At 50.0% G+C, this 20656-nt stretch overlaps 1 protein-coding gene across 6 annotated transcripts in view; it reads left to right on the top strand.

The window, feature by feature from the left end:
- Positions 1-20656, top strand: part of CysRS-m (cysteine--tRNA ligase-like protein, mitochondrial) — a 156107-nt gene that overhangs the window by 49609 nt on the left and 85842 nt on the right. For all 6 annotated transcript variants that reach the window (XR_011223584.1, XM_045760549.2, XM_045760550.2 and 3 more), the window contains 2 exons: positions 7747-7864; positions 16059-16236. Coding sequence is in view for 5 of the 6 variants with exons in the window: in XM_045760549.2 (XP_045616505.1) it covers positions 7747-7864; positions 16059-16236 (296 nt within the window). In the remaining variant the exon portion in view is untranslated. The remainder of the gene's footprint in view (positions 1-7746; positions 7865-16058; positions 16237-20656) is intronic.

Below are 20656 nucleotides of genomic sequence, written 5' to 3'. Positions count from 1 at the left end.
AGGACAACTTCAAGCATCTCAATGCTTGTATGTTCGCCTCTGCCCCGCAGCAGGATGCTGGTATGAGGCAGCTTCATGTGCAGGTTCCTTCCCTTTCGGCTGCCTTGGTCGCAGAGGATTTGCGTACACGTGGCCTGCTAGCTTTGGCCCTGAGTTTTTTCTCCTTCCTCGAGCTGTCCTCGGATTGGTTTGAGTAGGATGTGAAGGCGCTTGGGGCCACCTTTGGGTCTGGTGCTCTGCCCTTAGTGGTGCGTACATCGTCTGGATTGTTGAGGCTGTTCGCGCGACTCTTACGGGATGTGGTTTCGTGTTTTTTGCTTCTCAACTCGTGTGTCTACATGCGGTGCTTGCTTTTTCTTTAGAATCCGCTTGGGCCTTGACTCTTCGGTTGTCTTTGCCTATGTCCTGTCATTGTCCTCTGCTGTTTGCAGAATCGGCTGTGGTGCAGTATCTACAGGCGGCTTTGGCTAGTTGCCGTGCTATGTCTGACTTGTTAGTTCTCCAGGAGGGGGGGGCTTGTGGGGGGGGTTTCCGGAAGGGTCATGCAAGGGTTCGGGGCTCTTCCCGTCGTGGTAGGCCAGTGGTGTCAGACTAGGGGTGGGCACCGCGTCCGGTTCCATCTTTCTCTGTTCAGTACGGGGATTGCCCTGTACGCCGCTTAGGTTCTCGTAAGGTGCGTTAGCACTTTCGCAGTTCGTCCCATTGACGGGACAATGGGAGGGGGGGGAGGCTCGCTCTGTTCGCTCGCGTCTGGTCCCACGATTTGTGGGCTTTTCGGGTCGTTTCGTGCGGTGTGCAGTGGCTTTGGGTGGCTCCTCCTCCTTCGGGGGGTTCGGGGCTGGCAGGGCAGGCCTTTTCTTCTGTGCTCTGTTGAGTCATCTCGAAGTGGGTTCGCTTGGGCGTGGTCGAAACGACCTTACCTCTCAGGTGGGTTTCCTGCCTGTTTCTGGTCCTGAAACAGGTCTGCGCGGAACTACGGTTCGTTCTGAACTTGTCCCGTCTGAACCCATGGGTTTACTTCCCATCCATTGGGATGAATACTCTGTCCCAGGTCCGACTTTTGTTGGAGCTGGGCGCTTGGATGGTGTCCCTAGACCTCAAGGACACGTATTGGCATTGGCACGCCCTGGTTCATCCGAGGTTCAGGGACTGGCTCGGTTTTGTTGTGGGGCGTCATGGTTACCATTTTTGTTGCCTTCCATTTGGCTTGAAGCTAGCGCCTTGCATTTTCACACCCCTTACTCGAGCCGTGGTGACCTGCTTGAGTCTGTTGGGTGTTTGGGTTCTGGCCTACCTTGACAACTAGCTGGTTTGGGCTCCCAGCCAGTTTGCGTGTCTGCTCACCAGGGATTTGATTCTTTCCCAGCTCGTTGGGTTCAGGTTCTTGGTGAACTGGCAGAAGTCCCATCTGGTTCCCTCTCAGGTTCGGTCTTGGCTGGGTCTTGTGTGGGATGGTCGGACCACTTCCTTGTCTCTACCTCTGGCAGCTTTGCTTCGCTTGCATTCCCACCTTCGTCTGTTTCTGAGGGGCTCCCGGGTCACGTGGCGGTTGCTCGAGGGTTTGTGTATGAGACTGAACTTTGCCATGATGGTCTGCCCGCCAGGTCGGGTGTGGCTTTGACGGCTGTTCTGGTTCCTTCAGGGACGTCCCTTCCGCCTCTCTCGCGACCTTCCAGCAGGACTGGGTGAGGTGGGGTTACCTGTACCTCTTTTCCCCAGTTCAGCTGTTGCTCCAGATCCTGGCTCCCTTGGAGACTTACCAGGGGAGAGTTGTCCTTCTGCCTTCTTAGTGGCCGGCCAAGCCGTGGATTCAGGCGCTGCTTGCTTGGTATCCAAACCCAAGGGTCTTCCCGCAACTCCGCCTCTTTCAGCAGATTGGTCCAGCCCATTACGTGGCTGGTTCGTTCCTCTCCTCAAGTCTTTACGTCTGGAGTTTCTGACTCGTGATTATCATCAGTTGTATGGGGCACTGGTGGCTTCTTTGATGATGTCCCACCTGCGTGCTTTGTCTTGGCGGCAGTATGATGTTTCCTGTCGGTCCTTCTGGTTTTTCCTATCACCACATAGGTGTTCTTCGGTCTCTGATAGTGTTGTTTTGTCCTTCCTTTCGTGGTTGTTCCAGGACTGTCATCTGATGCCGAATGCTGTCGCTTCGTATCATGCGGCGCTGGTGGAACCGCTCCAACTTGTGCTCGGTGTTGATGTTACTTCTGCCCCGTTCCACAACCTGCCTTGTGCATTGTTTCACCTCCGGCCTGCTCATGGGCCTCCAGAGCCATCCTGGTCTTTGGACCAGGTGCTCTCTTTTCTGTCTTCTCAGTTTGTGGTGGCCCCTTCGGTTCAGGATTGTTTTTCTAAGGCTCTTTTTTTCCTGTTGGCATTGGCCTCTGAGGGTCAGGTTGGGGAGCTTCATGCTCTCCTCCGGCACAAAGGCTTCTGCTTCTTCGGTCCTGGTGGTAGGTTTGTTCAGTTGCAGCTGTCTCATTCTTTTCTGGTAAAGAATGAGATGGCTGCTTTCCCGAGGGGGTCCTTGGGTTGTTGATGTTTGAATGGTCAGGCCGAGGGTGCATCATGTGTTGCGTCCAGTTACGGCTCTCCGCCGTTATTTGCATACTACAGCTTTGGTGGCCAGGGATGAAACTGGGTCAACCTTTGGGTTGACCCAGTTTCATCCCTGGCCACCTGTTTCCTTCCTTCCCTGTTCCCAAGCTCGGGTCTCTCGGGTCGTCCGCAGGGTTATTAAGTCTAGCCAGCCTGAGATCTACCCCCATTCCCAAAACGTTCATAAGTTTGCTTCTTTGGCTGCCGTCTCTGGCAACATGTCTTGGGTGGACATTCGGGCTCGGAGTTTTTGGCAGTCGAATTTTCTGGGTGAGTCCTGGAGGCTCTGCGGCATCCCTCCCTCCAGTCGGCGGTGTTTTTCATGTGTTTTGACATCCAGCCTAAGAACTGGTGGTTGAATCGCCAGCGCGGGGGTCTGGGGCTCCATCTTCCCCCTCCCGGGGAGGGGGGGGGTTTGCGTAGACAGCGGAGCAGCAACGTCATGATGTCATGCTAGTTTGCTAATTTTCGTTAGGGGAGTTCTTGTAACAGTTGTTGAGGTGATTTGAGTTGAGACTTGGAATGGTACCAGACTTACGTGGCATTCACAGGAAAGTGAGGTAAGGTGACACGAACCTCACCTCGAGTAGTTTCAAAGGTTGGAAGGCTATGCCTTGTTATCAGATTCAAATCCGTCCATTCAACGGAATTTGGGGATAGACAGGTATAAAAGCTCATCACGAGAGAGGGAGAGGAGGATACGGTAGACATCTCCCGTCACGTAGGGTGCAGTCGCACCTCCACAGATCTCTAGTATCACCTATTGATACTGGTAATGGTTCAAAAAGGCCACCACTTACGAGCTATTCATGCCCGTGCCACCTTTTGGGTGGCTTAATCTTCATCAATCAATCAATCAGGGAGAGGAGAGTTGTGTTCTGTGTCTCAGACGATATAGGAGTCTGGGGTGTAGTGTTGGGCATCACGGGGGGGGAGGGAGACTGACAATCTGGTGTCTACACGGAAGCTTCATCACTGCTGTAACTTGAGTGAGTACTGGTCCCTTATGTTCTAGCATTATAATTGTTAATAATTCTATTTCCTTGATAGGGAAGATAGATTAGGATTTTTATATTGAACTTAATTAAATGAATATATAATACTGAACTGTCCATCTGGTGCATCCATTCATTCCTGTTAGTCATTCATAAAGAGTTGCCAGTGAATAGTGGAAGGCGACTGTATTCTCACCTCCCCCCCTGCCTTGTGCCACCTTTAACTCTCCCATGACCAGTGACCTTTGCTGTCGGTCACTGTAAAGTACTCGTTAACATTAAGGCGAAGGTTGTGGCGGCATTAAGTAGTTTTAAGTAACTTTAAGTTTAAGTCATTATTAGTAACAACTTTGTTGTTGGTGGTATCAGTGGTGATACACATGAGATATGTTATAGATACATTATTTTCTGTCCACTCGTTCGGCTTTCGGTAGCAATAGTTTTACCAGAATAGGGGCTTGTTTTGGGACGCCTACCTTTCTGGGTGTCAGACCCAGTCAATGGCAGACATAGAATGCTCTCAACCACATGGGGGTTTCTATAGGCCATTGCTCCTCGCGCCTCTCTGCGGGGGGCCAGGTTCTGGCTCGTGGTCCCTGGTAGGCAAGAATTCCATGCACATTGATACTAGAGAGTTATACTTATCAATTCAGCCTGGATAGCTAAGGGGAGCCTCCAGGACTCACCCAGAAAAGGGGGTTTCATTACATTCAACACTGGTTTTCTGGGGGGAGCCCCGTCGGCTCCCCGGAGCTATCCCAGGCTGATATGCTAATGTCAGACTTTGGCATCAGTCATGTGTATGGAGTTCTTAGGCCTACCGGGGACCACGGCCAGAACCGGGCCCCCTCAGAGAGGCAAGGGGAGCAATGGCCTATAGAAGCCCCCGTGTGGTTGGAAGCATTCTATGTCTCCCATCGACCGGAACAGGCACCCAGAAAGGTAAGCGCCTCAAAACAAACCCCTATTCTGGTTAAAATTGCTACCAAAAGCTGAACTAGTGGATAGAACTCCCCAACCGAAAACAAACAAACTAGTGTGACGTCACACACCGTTGCGCCGCTGTCTGCACAGCTCCCCCCCTCCCCGGGAAGGAGAAGGGGAAGCCCCAGACCCTCCACGCCAGGTACCCACACCTCAGTTCTTGAGGCTGATGCTATAGGCGATGGACGTGTGCTCTGGCTCCGGTGTCGCTACTGCACTGTGCTTTGCATGTGGTGTTGGTTTTGTGGGTGCGAGAGCCAGGAGTTATCTTCAGTACTCGGGCTGCATGCGCCTAGGGCTGCCTTCCCTAGGTGCCCTGTAAGTACTGCCCTTGGGGCTTGGGGCCACCTTCCACAGGCTCCTCGGGGTCTGCCTCTGCTGGTCCGTTTTACCTTTCGGTTTTTCAACCTCCTGTTGGGCTCTTGGGTGTTCTGTTCTCCCTTGTTACCGGCAGGTAAGAGGCAGTTTGCACTGGTAGGGGCGCAGGGTGCTGCACAGCTTGTATCCCCGACATCGTGGCCGGCTCTGTTCCTTGGAGTTCGCTGTCCTCTTGCGGAGTTTTGTTTTTCTTTTTGTTTTTGCCTGGTGGGGGGGTTCTGTCATTTTATTCAGTTTGTTTTTGCCCTTCCACTGTTCTCGGTGGCACCCCCTGCTAGGTCCTCGTAAGTGTACACGTCGCAAGTGTAAGTGGGACGTGTCTCTATGGTGATCAGGTGGCCTCCTTGTTGGTGTCCCACCTGAGGGGCTTCTTCTCGGCGGCAGTATGAAGTTTCCTGGCGGTCCTTCTGTTTCTTTTTGCGTCTTCGTCATGTTAGTTCCTTGTCTGTTCGGGTGGTCTTGTCCTTCCTCTCGTGGTTGTTTCAGGACCGTCATCTTATGCCTAACACTGTCACCTTGTATCGTGCGGCGCTGGCGGAGCCGCTTCACCTTGCTTTCGGTATCGATGTTACGTCTGCTCCGTTTCGCAAGCTGTCTCGTGCATTGTTTCACCTCCAACCTGCTCATGCGTCGCCTGAGCCGTCCTGGTCTTTGGACAGAGTGCTCGCTTTCCTTTCGTCTCCTCGTTTCGTTGTGGCCCCTTCGGTCCAGGATTGTTTTTACAAGGCACTTTTCTTGTTGGCTTTGGCCTCTGGAGGTCGGGTAGGGGAGCTTCATGCTCTCCTCCTGCGCAGAGGTTTCTGCTCTTTTGGTCGTGGTGATTGTTTTGTTTGTTTGCAACCGTCTCCTTCTTTTCTGGTGAAGAATGAGACTGCTGCGTTCCATGGGTGGTTGATGCTTAGTTGGTCAGGCCAGGGGTGCATCATGTTTTGTGTCCGGTTGCGGCGCTTCGCCGTTATTTGCGCGCCACGGCGTCTGTATCCGGGGACGCGCTGTGGGTTGATCCGGTTTCCCTTCTTTCCTGTTTGCGGGTTCGGGTCTCCCAGGTCGTCCACAGGGTTTTTAAGTCCAGCCAGCCTGCGGTCTATCCCCGTGCCCATGACGTTCGTAAGTTCGCGGCTCTTGCTGCCATCTTTGGGAATATGTCTTGGTCTGATATTCGGGCGCGGGGATTTTGGAGGTCGAACAGGGTCCTGGCTGCTCGTTACCTTGTGAATGTCCCTGGGCCCCATCGGGCCTGTGTTGCTTTGGGTCGGCAGTTGCAGCCAGTTGTCTCAGCTTCGAGTTGAGGAGTGAGCGACGACCGCCTCCCGGGTAAGTCCCTCTTTTTCCGTCTGTAAGTAGTTAGCTCTGGGGAGCCGACGCGGCTCCCCCCAGAAAACCAGCGTTGAATGTAATGAAACGCCATTTTCTGGGTGAGTCCCGGAGGCTCCCCGGCAACGCTCCCTCCCCCCGGTTGTCGTTTTTTTTTTTTTTTTGCGTTTTTGACATCCAGCCTCAAGAACTGAGGTGTGGGTAGCCGGCGTGGAGGGTCTGGGGCTCCCCCTTCCCCCTCCCGGGGAGGGGGGAGCTGCGCAGAAAGCGGCGCGGCGATGTGTGACGTCACACTAGTTTGCTTGTTTTCGGTTGGAGAGTTCTATCCACTAGTTCGGCTTATGGTAGCAATTTTAACCAGAATAGGGGTTTGTTTTGAGGCGCTTACCTTTCTGGGTGCCTGTTCCGGTCGATGGCAGACATTGAATGCTTCCAACCACACGGGGGCTTCTATAGGCCATTGCTCCCCTTGCCTCTCTGAGGGGGCCCGGTTCTGGCCGTGGTCCCCGGTAGGCCTAAGAACTCCATACACATGACTGATGCCAAAGTCTGACATTAGCATATCAGCCTGGGATAGCTCCGGGAGCCTCTGGGACTCACCCAGAAAATGGCGTTTCATTACATTCAACGCTGGTTTTTTATTGCACTTATATATTCTTATTCATAGTCAATGTGAGAAGCACATTCCAAGCCAAAAATTATAATATTTAATATCTCACATATTAATAGGATGAATGCAGCATATTATTAAAGAAAATATCCTTTCAGAAAAGTTATGAGAGATACCATGGCCAGTCAGTGTTTCTGTTTGGGGAATTTTAGTTGGTTCATGTTTTCCTTTGTGTTCTTCCAGTCTGTCCCCTTCATATGTGCTACACATCGCAGAAATACATTCATGTAAATGCAGGACAAAAATATCAAATATCATACCATAAAGAACGTTTTTATATACTGTATACAATTGGGTTCATACACTTGGACTGGCTAACACTCATTACTTCTCCTTTGTAGTCACTAATAATAATAATATTACTGTAGTACAGTAATATTACTGTAATTACTGTAGTTATAATATTACTGTAATTACTTTAGTTATAATATTGATGAAAGTAATAGTAATTACTGTATAATTTAAAATTTGGGATTACAGCTTTGTGGTTAAATATTTCAGAATTTAGATTTGTCAAGTATTGATTAAGTAGTAGTAAATACAGCTGTTGCTGAAATTTCCTTGACAGTACTGTATATTCTCATCATGGTGATTCTATACATAATAAAATAGTGGGAAGAGAGGGAAGAGAAGTCTATACACCATATATGCTATATGGTGTATAGACATGGAGGGATGATGAATGACAAAAATTTAGAAATTGTTTCAGTAATTTTAGGTTCTTGGCTTTAGCTAAACAAGATTTTCCAACTTATTTTGAATAAATTGGTTAAGTATTTTTTAAGTTAATGCTATATCTTTCAGGTGTTACGTAAAGTTTGATATTATACGAAGAATCCTTTCAAGAATGTTTGACCTCAATGTTGTGATGGTGGTTGGTATCACAGATATAGATGACAAAATAATCAAGAGAGCAAAGGAGGCAAGTATACTGTAGTTCAGTTTTGCCTTGACAAATGTAAGTTGGATGATTTAGAGGTACTGTATTGTAGATTGAACTGGATATATTATAGTGAAAATTGGAGATATTAAAAAATGTTTGACTGGATTCTATTCTGATCCTGGTTTGATTTCTTTGCTCTTCTGCTTACCATGTTCTGTATTGGCCCTAAGGGATTTACAGGAGGTTCATCATTCTTGCTGTTGTCCTCTTCCTCAATCCTTCGGCCATGCAGTCTTGTACTAAAATCTCTCTCTCTCTCTCTTTCTTGGTTTCTTTGTCATGCTGTCTTGTAGTGAAATCTCCCCCTCGTGCCTCTCTGAGGGGGCCAGGTTCCGGCTCATGGTCCCCAGTAGGCAAGAACTCCATGCACACTGACTGATGCCAGCCAGCAAGTTATACATATCCATTCAGCCTGGATAGCTCCTGGGAGTCTCTGGGTCTTGCCCAGAAAATGGCTTTTCATTACAGTACATTCAACATTGGCTTTCTGGGGAGAGCCCCGTCGGCTCCCCGGAGCTATCCAGGCTGAATGGATATGTATAACTTTCTGGCATCAGTCAAAGTGCTAGGAGTTCTTGTCTACCAGGGACCACGAGCCAGAACCTGGCCCCCTCAGAGAGGCACGAGGAGCAATGGCCTATAGAAACCCCTTTGTGATTGGAAGCATTCTATGTCTGCCATCGACCGGGACAGGCACCCAGAAAGGTAGGCGCCCCAAAACAAACCCCTATTCTGTTGAAATTATTGCTACCGAAAGCCGAACGAGTGGACAAAACTCTTCAAACAAAATTATCAAACTAGCATGACGTCATCACGTCACCGCGCCACCGTCTGCGCAACCCCCCCCTCCCCGAGAGGGGGAAGGGGGAGCCCCAGACCCTCCACGCCGGCGATCCAACTGGCAGTTCTTGGCTGATGGTATTACTGGCTGGTCGAGTGCCTCTGGCTCCGGTTTTTGTTTCAGTTCTGTGCCTTGTGGTGTGGACTGTCTCTACCGGTGAGGTGTGAGCCAGGAGTAAGATTCCACGGTACTTGGGCTGCATGTGCCTAGGGCTATCTTCCCTAGGTGCCCTGTAAGTACTGCCCTTGGGGCTTGGCGCCACCTTCCACAAGTCACCTTGGGTTCTGCCTCCGCTGTGTCCTTTACTGCTCGGTACTGGGCCGCCCTTGGAGTCAGCTGGGGTTTTGTTGCCCTGGTTTGTCTCTGGGTAGGTGGTAGTTTTCGTCACTGGTAGGGGCGCGGGGTTCTGCACAGCTAGTTTTCACCATTAACAGCGGCCGGCTCTGTTCTGCCTGGGTACGTTGTCCTCTTGCGGGGTTTTTCTTTAGTTTTTGTTTTTGCCTAGTGGGGGTCTGCCTTTACTATGGTCCCCCTTTCCTGTTCTAGGTGAATTTCTTTCGAATTCTTCTGTTGGCGGTACTCCCCGCTTGGCCCCCGTGAGTGGACACGTCCAGGGGGTTCAGCTTTAGCAGTTTGTTGGTAGATTTGGGCGCCGGTTCGCAGTACACTGCCTGGGCTTCCCTTAGCGTGTATCAAAGGCTAAGGGCCCTGGGAAACCCCACGGGGGCTCCGTGGTCCTCTAGGTGTGTCCCCGGAGTCCTCCTCGCGTCCTGCGAGTTTGACGGTTGATCTGTCCCCTTGTCTCAGGGTGACACTCACCGGTTGTGCCTCCGCCATGCTTCCTGTTGGGTCCTTGTGACCCGGAGTCGTCCGATGATTGTTGTCAGTACGTGCTCTCCTTCACCCAGGCCACTGGTCTTGATAATTAGGTGCAGGCGGCTGCGGCGTTGCTTGCTGGGTGTGTGTTGCTGCAACGCTCTTGGTTTGCGGCCCCAGATGCCCTGAGGCTGCCCCGTTTTGGTGGTTGGGGTCTGGACTTGGGGGTGGGGCTCCGGCTCTGGCTCCTTCGGCTTCTTGTTCCTTCCCTTCTGTTCTACTCACTTCCTCCCTTGCTTCCTGCTCCGAACCATAGGCGGGTTTTGGGGTTGGGGCGGGGTCTGGTTGGGTTGAGGCTCGGACGGTCTCGGGGGTTTTCCTCTTCCGGGGTGGTGGCGAAGGCATTCGAGTCGGTTCCTCCAGCCGTGCTGTATGGGTCTGACCAGTGGGCTCCCTTCATTAGTGTTTGCACGGCTGCCCCGGCTTTTCCTTGTTAAGCTGGGGCTTTGGGGGTGCGGCTTGGCCCTGGGTCATGCCGTAGAGGTTCCCGGGGTTAGGGAGGGGTTGCCTGGGGGGCCTCGGCCCCGTTTGCCCCTCTTGGGTCCTTGTACCTTTGGTGTGGGGCTGGCAGTTCCTCAGTGGGGTTGTTCCTTCCCTCTTGTGTTCTTGTTGTTTTCGGGTATACCCCTCCCTGGGTTCGGTTCCGTGTTCCTTCGGGTTCGTCGGTCCCGTCGTTCGTGGGGGTGTTTCACCCCCTTTTCCTTACCCTTTTTGCTCTTATGTCGTGATGCTGTTCACAAAAAAAAAAAAAGTGTTCAGGTAAGGTACATCCATACAAGGTGTGAAACAAATATTGATGGATTTCTATATTGACCTAGTACATAGTGCCTAAACCGCTTCGTATCGTTGTCCCTGCATGTTCCTTGGTCAGGGGTGCTTGTTGTGGTTCTCGTTGGTTCGCGAGTCTCTTCGTACCTTCCAATATTATTGGAACGTCTGTTGATTTTCGATGTGGTTTCCATCGGGTCTTTTGTCGGCCTTGTTGGTTCCCTTCCATCATCTGTTTTCTTTCGCTTCGTTTTCGCCTTGTTTTGTTTTCGCATCGTCTCCACTTCCAGTTTCGGAGTTCTTTGTCTTCGTTCCGCACGCCTTCCTGGTGTTTGTACGATGTCTGTACGATGTGTGTCCGCCTGATGTACGAGCCACGCCAACCGGTGGACGGGTGGTGCGTTTCGTACCTCGTGTGCTGGGGCCGCGGTGTGCGTTTTGTTTACGGGCGGTATGCTCGTGTGTTCGCGTCGTTTCTCGTGGTTTTCTACGGCTTCTTGCTCATTTCTCCCTCCAGTCGTGGCCCTCTGGATGCTGAGGGTGTTTTGGATTTATATCTGGGGGTGTCACTTTATTCTCCCTCTGTACTGCTTCGTCTTCTGCAGGGCGCGCACCTCTGGCTGTATTTCTCCTTCGACCTCGCGTTTTATTCAGGTAAGGGTACATACTATGCCTACTGCCTCGAGTATGCATGGCTTTCGGGCACACCTTTAGCGCTGCTCCTGGTATGTTACTTGGCTCGCCTGTGTTGTGGCACGGTCGTGTGTCTGCTCTGCAGGTGAGGTTGTCTTGTCTGGAGCTTCTGTCGGCCTAGTGCTGGTTCTCACTTTTGGTGGGGTGCTTGCCTAGTTGTGCTTACGGGGGTTGACTCTGGCTCTTGGGCTCCACTTCTCCTGTCGGTTGACGATTGTGCAGTTTCCTGAGCCTTCTGGGCTCTGTCTTCACGTTTGCTCCTGTGGGTGGCGTCTGCCTCCTCCACATGGCTTTTTGGTGCTTTTCGCTTCCTTTCCCTCTGCCATTAATCAGGTTCTTTTCATGTCTGTGGCTCCTTTGGGTGCTCACTACCTCCTGTGTCCCCTTGTGCGTACAAACATACGGACATAGGTACAGTGGACCTGCGGAGGGCCTCTTGGCCCGTGTGAGGTGGCTTCTGTTTCTTACCATCCATTCCCACTCACGTACATGTCCAACCCGTCCTTGCACCAATCGTGGGGCCCCACTACCACGTTACGTGGTAATTGGTTCCGCGAGTCACCGGGCCTATTACAGTGCAGGTCATTCCTCCGGTCTTTCATGATTCTGCGCTTATCCCTTTTATGCCTGTTGTTTCGTGCCCACAATGTGCCGCAAGGGTGGCTTGTGCCACTATCCCAGTTTCTATTGTTTCATGGGGATTGGTCAATAAACACAAACACTAAGGAACTAGTTATCTTTTGTTGCGTATTCAGTAGTTGCGGGTGATATTTTGGCGGGCAATGGTGCGCGTTGGGTGCTCTGAGTGTCGGTACGGTGTCTCGCATGTCTATTCTAGACCACACTTGCAGGTAGTCTAGTTATTCTTTGCTACTCTGCTGGTTATATGCTTGGGTGCTGCCTCACAGTTCTCTACAGGACTGGCAGGACTTTTCCTTGGACGTACGGAACGGTTTGAGTTCCATCGTTGGTACTTTGGAGAGCTTTGCTTCTCTGGTTAGGCTCATGCGTTTGGAGCAAGTATCTTCTTGGGATACTCTACTCACTCCGCCACCCTTGTTCACTGTTCCATCCTTGTTTACTCTTCCCCGCTTGGCGGGATTGCATCGATGGCTCCTGACTGGGGTGTTTGGTCACCTTGCATGTGTCTTTAGTGCCTTTTCTGGGGGGAGCCGTGTCGGCTCCCCGGAGCTATCCAGGCTGAATGGATATGTATAACTTTCTGGCATCAGTCAAAGTGCTAGGAGTTCTTTCCTACCGGGGACCACGAGCCAGAACCTGGCCCCCTCAGAGAGGCATGAGGAGCAATGGCCTATAGAAACCCCTTTGTGATTGGGAGCATTCTGTCTGCCATCGACCGGGACAGGCACCCAGAAAGGTAGGCGCCCCAAAACAAACCCCCTATTCTGGTGAAATTATTGCTACCGAAAGCCGAACGAGTGGACAGAACTCCAAAAACAAAATTATCAAACTAGCATGACGTCATCACGTCGCCGCGCCACCGTCTGCGCAACCCCCCCCCCCACTCCCCGAGAGGGGGAAGGGGGAGCCCCAGACCCTCCACGCCGGCGATCCAACTGGCAGTTCTTGGCTGATTGTCATACTGGCTGGTCGAGTGCCTCTGGCTCCGGTTTTTGTTTCAGTTCTGTGCCTTGTGGTGTGGACTGTCTCTACCGGTGGGGTGTGAGCCAGGAGTAAGATTCCACAGTACTCGGGCTGCATGTGCCTAGGGCTATCTTCCCTAGGTGCCCTGTAAGTACTGCCCTTGGGGCTTGGGGCCACCTCCCACAAGTCACCTTGGGTTCTGCCTCCGCTGTGTCCTTTACTGCTCGGTACTGGGCTGCCCTTGGAGTCAGCTGGGGTTTTGTTGCCCTGGTTTGTCTCTGGGTAGGTGGTAGTTTTTGTCACTGGTAGGGGCGCAGGGTACTGCACAGCTAGTTTTCACCATTAACAGCGGCTGGCTCTGTTCTGCCTGGGTACGTTATCCTCTTGCGGGGTTTTTCTTTTGTTTTTGTTTTTGCCTAGTGGGGGTCTGCTTTTACTATGGTCCCCCTTTCCTGTTCTAGGTGAATTTCTTTCGAATTCTTCTGTAGGCGGTACTCCCCGCTTGGTCCCCGTGAGTGGACACGTCCAGGGGGTTCAGCTTTAGCAGTTTGTTGGTAGATTTGGGCGCCGGTTCGCGGTACCCTGCCTGGGCTTCCCTTAGCATGTACCAAAGGCTAAGGGCCCTGCGAAACCCCACGGGGGCTCCGTGGTCCCCTAGATGTGTCCCCGGAGTCCCCCTCGCATCCTGCGAGTTTGACGGTTGATCTGTCCCCTTGTCTCAGGGTGACACTCGTCTGTTGTGCCTCCGCCATGCTGCCTGTTGGGTCCTTGTTCTTGTGACCCGGAGTCGTCCGATGATTGTTGTCGGTACGCGCTCTCCTTCACCCAGGCCACTGGTCTTGATAATCAGGTGCAGGCAACTGTGGCGTTGCTTGCTGGGTGTGTGTTGCTGCAACACTCTTGGTTTGCGGCCCCGGATGCCCCGAGGCTGCCCCGTTTTGGTGGTTGGGGTCTGGACTTTGGGGTGGGGGTCGCTTCGGCTCTGGCTCCTTCCGCTTCTTGTTCCTCCCCTTCTGTTCTACTCACTTCCTCCCTTGCTTCCTGCTCCAAACCATAGGAGGGTTTCGGGGTTGGGGCGGGGTCTGGTTGGGTTGAGACTTGGGGGTTTTCCTCTTCCGGGGTGGCGGCGGATGCATTCGAGTCGGTTCCTCCAGCCGTGCCGTATGGGTCTGACTAGTGGGCTCCCTTCATTAGTGTTTGCACGGCTGCCCCGGCTTTTCCTTGTTAAGCTGGGGCTTTGGGGGTGCGGCTCGGCCCTGGGTCATGCCGTAGAGGTTCCTTGGGTTAGGGAGGGGTTACCTGAGGGGCCTCGGCCCCGTTTGCCCCTCTTGGGTCCTTGTACTTTTGGTGTGGTGCTGGCAGTTCCTCAGAGTGGGGTTGTTCCTTCCCTCTTTGTTCCTGTTGTTTTCGGGTATATCCCTCCCTGGGTTCGGTTCCGTGTTCCTTCGGGTTCGTCGGTCCCGTCGTTCATGGGGGTGTGTTTCACCCCCTTTTCCTTACCCTTTTCGCTCTTATGTCGCGATGCTGTTCACAAAAAAAAAAAAAAGTGTTCAGGTAAGGTACATCCATACAAGGTGTGTAACAAACATTGATGGATTTCTATCTTGGCCTAGTACGTAGGGCCTCGACCGTTTCGTATCTTTGTACCTGCAAGTTCCTTGGTCAGGGGTGCTTGTCGGGGTTCTAAATAAATAATAAAAGTAAATGTTTATTTAGGTAAGGTACATACGTCCAAGAGATTTTACAAAGATTGATGGATTTATAGATAGGGCTAGTACATACAATGTATTAGCCCTGTGTTGATGTTACTTCTGCCCCATTTTGCAAGCTGTCTCATGTGTTGTTTCACCTCCGGCCTGCTCATGCACCACCTAAGCCGTTCTGATCCTTGGACTGCGTGCTCTCGTTTCTCTCTTCTCCTCCTCGGTTTGTTGTGGCCCCATCCATTCGAGGTTGTTTTTCAAAGGCGTTCTTCCTTTTGGCATTTGCCTCTGGGGGTTGGGTTGGGGAACTTCATGCTCTCCTCCAGCGCAGGGGTTTCTGCTCCTTCGGTCCTGGTGGTCGTTTTGTTCACTTGCAACCGTCTCCCTCTTTTCTGGCAAAGAATGAGATGGCTGCGTTCTGGAGGGGGTCTTGGGTCATTGATGCTTGGTTGGTCAGGCTGGGGGTGCATTGTGTATTATGTCTGGTTGCGGCTCCGCCGTTATTTGCGCCACGGGTTCGGTAGCCGGTGATGTGCTCTGGGTTGATCCAATTTTCCTTCTTCCCTGTTCCCATGCTCGGGTCTCAGGGAATTATTAAATCTAGCCAGCCTGTGGTCTATCCCCAGGCCCATGACGTTCGTAAGTTTGCTGCTTTGACTGCCATCTTTGGCAGCATGTCTTGGGTGGACATTTGGACCCAGGGTTTTAGGAGGTCGAACAGGGTCCTGGCCGCTCGCTACCTGGTGAATGTTCCTGGGCCTCGTCAGGCCTGCATTGCATTGGGTTGCAGCCAGTTGTCTCAACTTCGTGTTGATGAGTGAGGACTCCCGGGTAAGTCCCTGTTTTTCCTTATCTTTGGGTAGTTAGCTCCAGGGAGCCGACAGGGCTCCCCCAGAAAACCATCGTTAAATGTAATGAAATACCATTTTTTGGGTGAGTCCCGGAGGCTCCGCAGCATCCCTTCCTCCCTTCCTCCCTCTGGTCAGCGGTGTTTTCGTGTTTTTGACATCCAGCCTAAGAACTAAAGGTTGGGTCACTGGCGAATGGGTCTGGGGCTCCGCCATTCCTTTCTCGGGGAGGGGGGATTATGCAGACAGCGGCGCGGTAATGTGATGGCGTCATGCTCGTTGGCTAATTTTAGTTTGGGGAGTTCTGTCCACATGTTTGGTCTTTGGTCGCAATAGTTTTACTAGAATAGGGGTTTGTTTTGGGGCACCTACCTTTCTGGGTGCCTATCCCCGGTCGATGGCAGACATAAAATACTCCCAACCACAAGGGGGTTCTCTATAAGCCATTGCTCCTCGTGCCTCTCTAGAGGGGGCCAGGTTCTGGCTCGTGGTTCCTGGTAGGCAGGAACTCCATGCATTGACTGATGCCAGAAAGTTATACATATCCATTCAGCCTGGATAACTCCGGGGAGCCTCCAGGACTCACCCAGAAAAGGGCATTTCATTACATTCAATGCCGGTTATTTCCCCACAAAATATCTTTGTAAATAGGGGAGGTTCTTTAAGTAGTGATGTGTATAATATGATGGAAAATATGGTATTTAATGCTCTGTAACTGGTGCTTGAAATCTTAAAATTAATGACAAAGTCGACTGTTTCAGCTATGCGTTCTGTCAATGACTTGTGAGTGACCTTTCATTGTGGTTATAATATCCCTCATGTTTGTCTCTATTTTCTAGCTCAAAGTTAACTTCAAGGAGATTACTGAATTATACGAGCAGGAATTCTTCGCAGACATGGATAAGCTGCGAGTCCTTCGTCCTTCTCTTGCACCAAGAGTAACAGAACATGTTCCTCACATCATTTCCTTCGTTCAGGAAATCGTCAATAGAAAATTGGCTTATGTTGTTAATGATGGTGAGTTTAGGTAGAGCATCTTAATTTATTGTTCTCATGTAGTAATCTAATTACTTATACAGGTAATTAGTGTTATGGAGTCCAATGTAACGTTGCTGTAGATATTATATGCCACTTTAGGGAAAGTATTGATTGAGCATTTGCTTTTGGTAAATTATTTTGATCTTTCTCAGGCTTGAGGCATTCTTATTGCACTCGCACCCTTATGGCTTTCTTAGGGCATTGGCATTCAATAGGAAGATAAGCCTGCATAAGTACATAAACAGAATATTCAGATCCTTTAATTGATCATAATTTTAGAGATATTGGCCTTATTACTTTGCATTAATTAATATGTAAAATATATTTTTTAGTTTGTCATCGTCCATTACGACTCTTAGGGAGTGTAGGAAACTAAATCACAGTACTGTGTGCATTTGTGGATATAACTTGAAAAGTAAATGTGTAGTCATTCATAAATAGAACCACAGTTCGTCAATTTCAACTGTCTGTTGATTTACCATTTGTAGCGTGTGTTCTGTTCTGCATTAGTGTGTAGTTTGTATACTGTTCTGCACTAGCAGGAAGTTTGTGTACTGTTCTGCACTAGCAGGAAGTTTGTGTACTGTTCTGCACTAGTATGTAGTTTATTTACTGTACATTAAGTGTTTACAAAATTATATTTCTATGGGGAGCCCCATCATCTTCCTGAAGCTATTTGAACTGATACAGTGCTATATTAGTTTTGGGTCATCAGTCACAGGAGTCCTTTGCTTACCGGGGACCATAAACCAGAACCTGGCCCCCTCAGAGAGGCACAGGGAGCAATGGCCTATGAGCACTTTACATTTAAAGAATGTCGTACTTGTCATCAACCAGGGAAGTCACCCAAAAATATAGTGAAACAAAACCAACCACAGTCTGGTAAAAATTGCAGCCTATGTCCGGAAAGAGCAAAAGAACTCTCCAAAAAAATAAAACAAACAAGCAACACTTCATGCAACATGCACTCCCGCTCATTAATGCAACCCCCCCTTCCTCCCGAAAGCGGGAGGGGGAGCCAGCTAAAGTGAGCCGGCAGCCCACCACTACAGTTCTTGTGTTGGCGGTCAGATTGTCACCTCTGGCCTCAATTTCCTGTTCTGGATTTTTGCTCTGAGTGGCTTTTCCAAATGTGTGTGTTGTGATGTGGCCAGGTCTCATAGTGTACAGGAGCTACATGTGCCTAGGGTCTCCTTCCCAAGGTGTTCCGTAAGTACAGATACTACCCTTGCATTTCAGGGTTATCTTCCCTGGGGCATTCGGGAATCACTCACTATTGAAGCTTCCTTGCTGGAGGATGTACCCATGGGGTACGTCGGGGGTCTTGGGACTTCCGGCTCCCTGAAGCTATCCAAACTGACATGTGCCATATTAGTTTGGTGTCATTAGTCTCTAGAGTTCTGTGTGCTTACCAGAGACCAGAGCCAGAACTTGGTCCACTCAGAGAGGCACAGGGAGCAATAGCCATATGAGCACTCTACGTTTAGAGTTTGTCATGTCTGCCATCGACCGGGGATACCACAAGAAAGGTAGACGAAACAATACAAACCTCCAACTAGTTAAATTGCAACCTACATCCGAACAGAGCCAAAGAACTCCCCCCAAAAAGAGAAAATAACGAAACAATCAAATCATCATCCAACTAGCACGCCCGCTCATTAGTGCCTCTCCTTCCCCGACAGGGGGGAGGGAGAGCCCGCTCATTGGAGTGTTTTCTTTTTCTTCTGGGCACTGGTTTGTGCCTGGTGTCCTTGCCCTGTATATTCATCCGGCTCCTGCGCCTCCGACCCATTATCCTGTTAATTTTTGCCATGGAGCTCTTTTTATCGGGGTTACAAATAAAAATAAATTTTAAAGTTTTTCAATATGACCAACTAATGAACCTTCGTTCCCATGGTGCGTCTTTTCTGCCGGCCAATGTCGTAGGTAGGGCTCACCCTGGGTTTGTTTCCGGGTGTCCTCGGTTTCGTCTTTAACCCTTAAGTTGCGCAACACATCATATGATGGGTTGAGTGACTTGCTATAAATTGCGCATCCCATCATATGATGTATTGGAGTACTACGCAAGATTTAAACGGCCCGCAGATACACGGGGTTCACCTCACTTTTTAGGGCTCTTGTAAACAGACGCCATTTACAAAAAAAATCGTGGGCAAAATTCCCGGGTGTGAGGGCCTCAGTATTGAGTGAGCAACCAAGCCTGACGCACGCAGCATGAGCTCACAGCACTGCTGTTCAGCTTGTAACCACAGCATCGCCTAAAAATGTCATAATATACATGTTCATGCTATTATTTAGCGATGCTATTATTACAGAAGACCCATGACTGTAATAAAAATGACCAGGATTCTGATAATAGTAGGATTGTTGTGATAATTAGCGCTGTAGTGGGAGGAGTAATCTTGGTGGGGAGGGAGGTAGTATTGTCTGCTGACTCTGTGTAACCACCTTTTACTGTCTGGACTCACTATACCAGCTTAGTTGTTCGCTATGGTAAACAAAACATGCAGATACTTATATATAACGTCTGTATATAAAAGCAAAAACAGTATGGTGGGAGGAGAATGGTGGTGAGTCAGGTGAGGTGAGGTGAGGGAGGGAGTGGCAGCCAGTGGTAGCCCCGCCACTGGCTGCCACTGCCACTCAGCATACCATCTTAGTGGTTCGTTATGGTGAACATGAATGTAGATACTGTACTTACACATAATGTGTATATACAGTGTAATAAGAGCAAAAGGAGTGTGGGGGAAGAAGCCATTTTGGTGATGGGTGTGGCAACATCTGCATGATTTATCATGTTAGTAGGGGTGGCCACTATGCTCTTTGGGCATTATACCGGCTTAGTTGAATTGTTGGGGGTGAAATATTTAGTGTGTCTGACCTTGAATGTGTGAGAGAAGCAGCCGCACCTGACTGTGTGTAGCGACGGCTCCATAGTGCCTGAACTAACTATATCAACTTAGTTGTACAGTTGTGGTGAACAAAACATGTAGATACTTATATATAATGTCTGTATATAGTGAATAAAAGCAAAAAAAGTATTGTGGGAGGAGAATGTGGGTGAGTCAGGTGAGTTGAGGGAGGGAGGAGGTAGCAGCCAGTGGCGGGCTGCCACTGGCTGCCACTGCCACTGCCACTCAGCATGCCAACTTAGTGGTTCATTATAGTGAACACGAATGTAGATACTTATATATAACATCTGTATATAGTGAATAAAAGCAAAAACAGTATGGTGGGAGGAGAATGTGGGCGAGTGAGGTGCTGAGGGAGCGAGTGGCAGCAAGTGGCTGGCTGATGTGTGGCAGTCACTCCTTGTTGCTTTTTGACTCATAATACCAACTTAGTGGTTTGTTATGGTGAACAAAACATGCAGATACTTATATATAACCTGTGTATGTAGTGTAATAGCCAACAAAGTATTTGTTCACTGTTTGATGAACATAATAATTGAATCAACAATATGTACACCATATTTTTGAGTACAGCGATGATTCACTCATTTTATTATATAAATATATTACACTACACACTATTGAATAATATTACAGCAAAAAACTACGAAAAATCAATCGGAGACATTGAAATAATTAGGTAATTATCCCTTTGTGGCCACTCCTGTCTGACAGCTGGAGAGCAAAAGACCACCTGGGACGCACGCTGAGTCAGCGCCTGTTTTTTGCCAGACTTCCCCGCCCTATAGCGGGCAATATATGCCACTTACGATATTTTTATTATTTTTCCCATGATCAGAAAACACAAATTAACAGGTTTAGAAGAAAAAATAATATATATATTTTTTTTTTTGGTATGTGCCTGTGGGTGACAAATGCTAATTAGCCCTGAACATCACAAGGGTTAAGGAGGTTTTCTTCCTCTTGTATTCCCCTTGAGGAGTTTGGAGGCTTTTGGTGTGTGCTTCCAGTGAGACTCGGTTTCACCTCTGTTGGTTCTGGTTTTGTTTAGTTTCGGTTCCTCTTCCCTTGGTATGGGGCTGTTCGCGGTTCCGGTGCCTTCCTGGCTGGAAGCCGTCTTTCGTGGCTGGTTGGTGTGGGCTCCAGGCCACGCTGGGTGTCTGCTAGCCAGGAATCTGTTTTTTCCCAGTTTGCCTGGTTCGGGTTCCCGGTGAATTGGCGGAAGTCACAGTTGGTTCCTTCTCAGGTTCCAACTTGGCTGGACTTTTTGTTGGATTTGCGGACTGTGTCCATCTCTCTCTCTTTGCTATGGTGTTGGTTTAGTTGCAGTCCTGCCTTCAGCTGTTTTGGGGGGATCCAGGTCGCTCGGCGGTTGCTCGATTGGTTATGCAGAGCCTGGACTTTGCCATGTTGGTTTACCCGCTGGGCGGGGTTTGGCTTTAGAGGCTGTTCTGGTCTTGCTGCTCCAGTGAAGACCAGGGGTGCCA

Source organism: Procambarus clarkii, chromosome 63 (assembly GCF_040958095.1).
Source record: "Procambarus clarkii isolate CNS0578487 chromosome 63, FALCON_Pclarkii_2.0, whole genome shotgun sequence".
In the NCBI taxonomy this organism is placed as follows: domain Eukaryota; kingdom Metazoa; phylum Arthropoda; class Malacostraca; order Decapoda; family Cambaridae; genus Procambarus; species Procambarus clarkii.
This window is presented reverse-complemented; position numbering and strand designations above follow the sequence as displayed.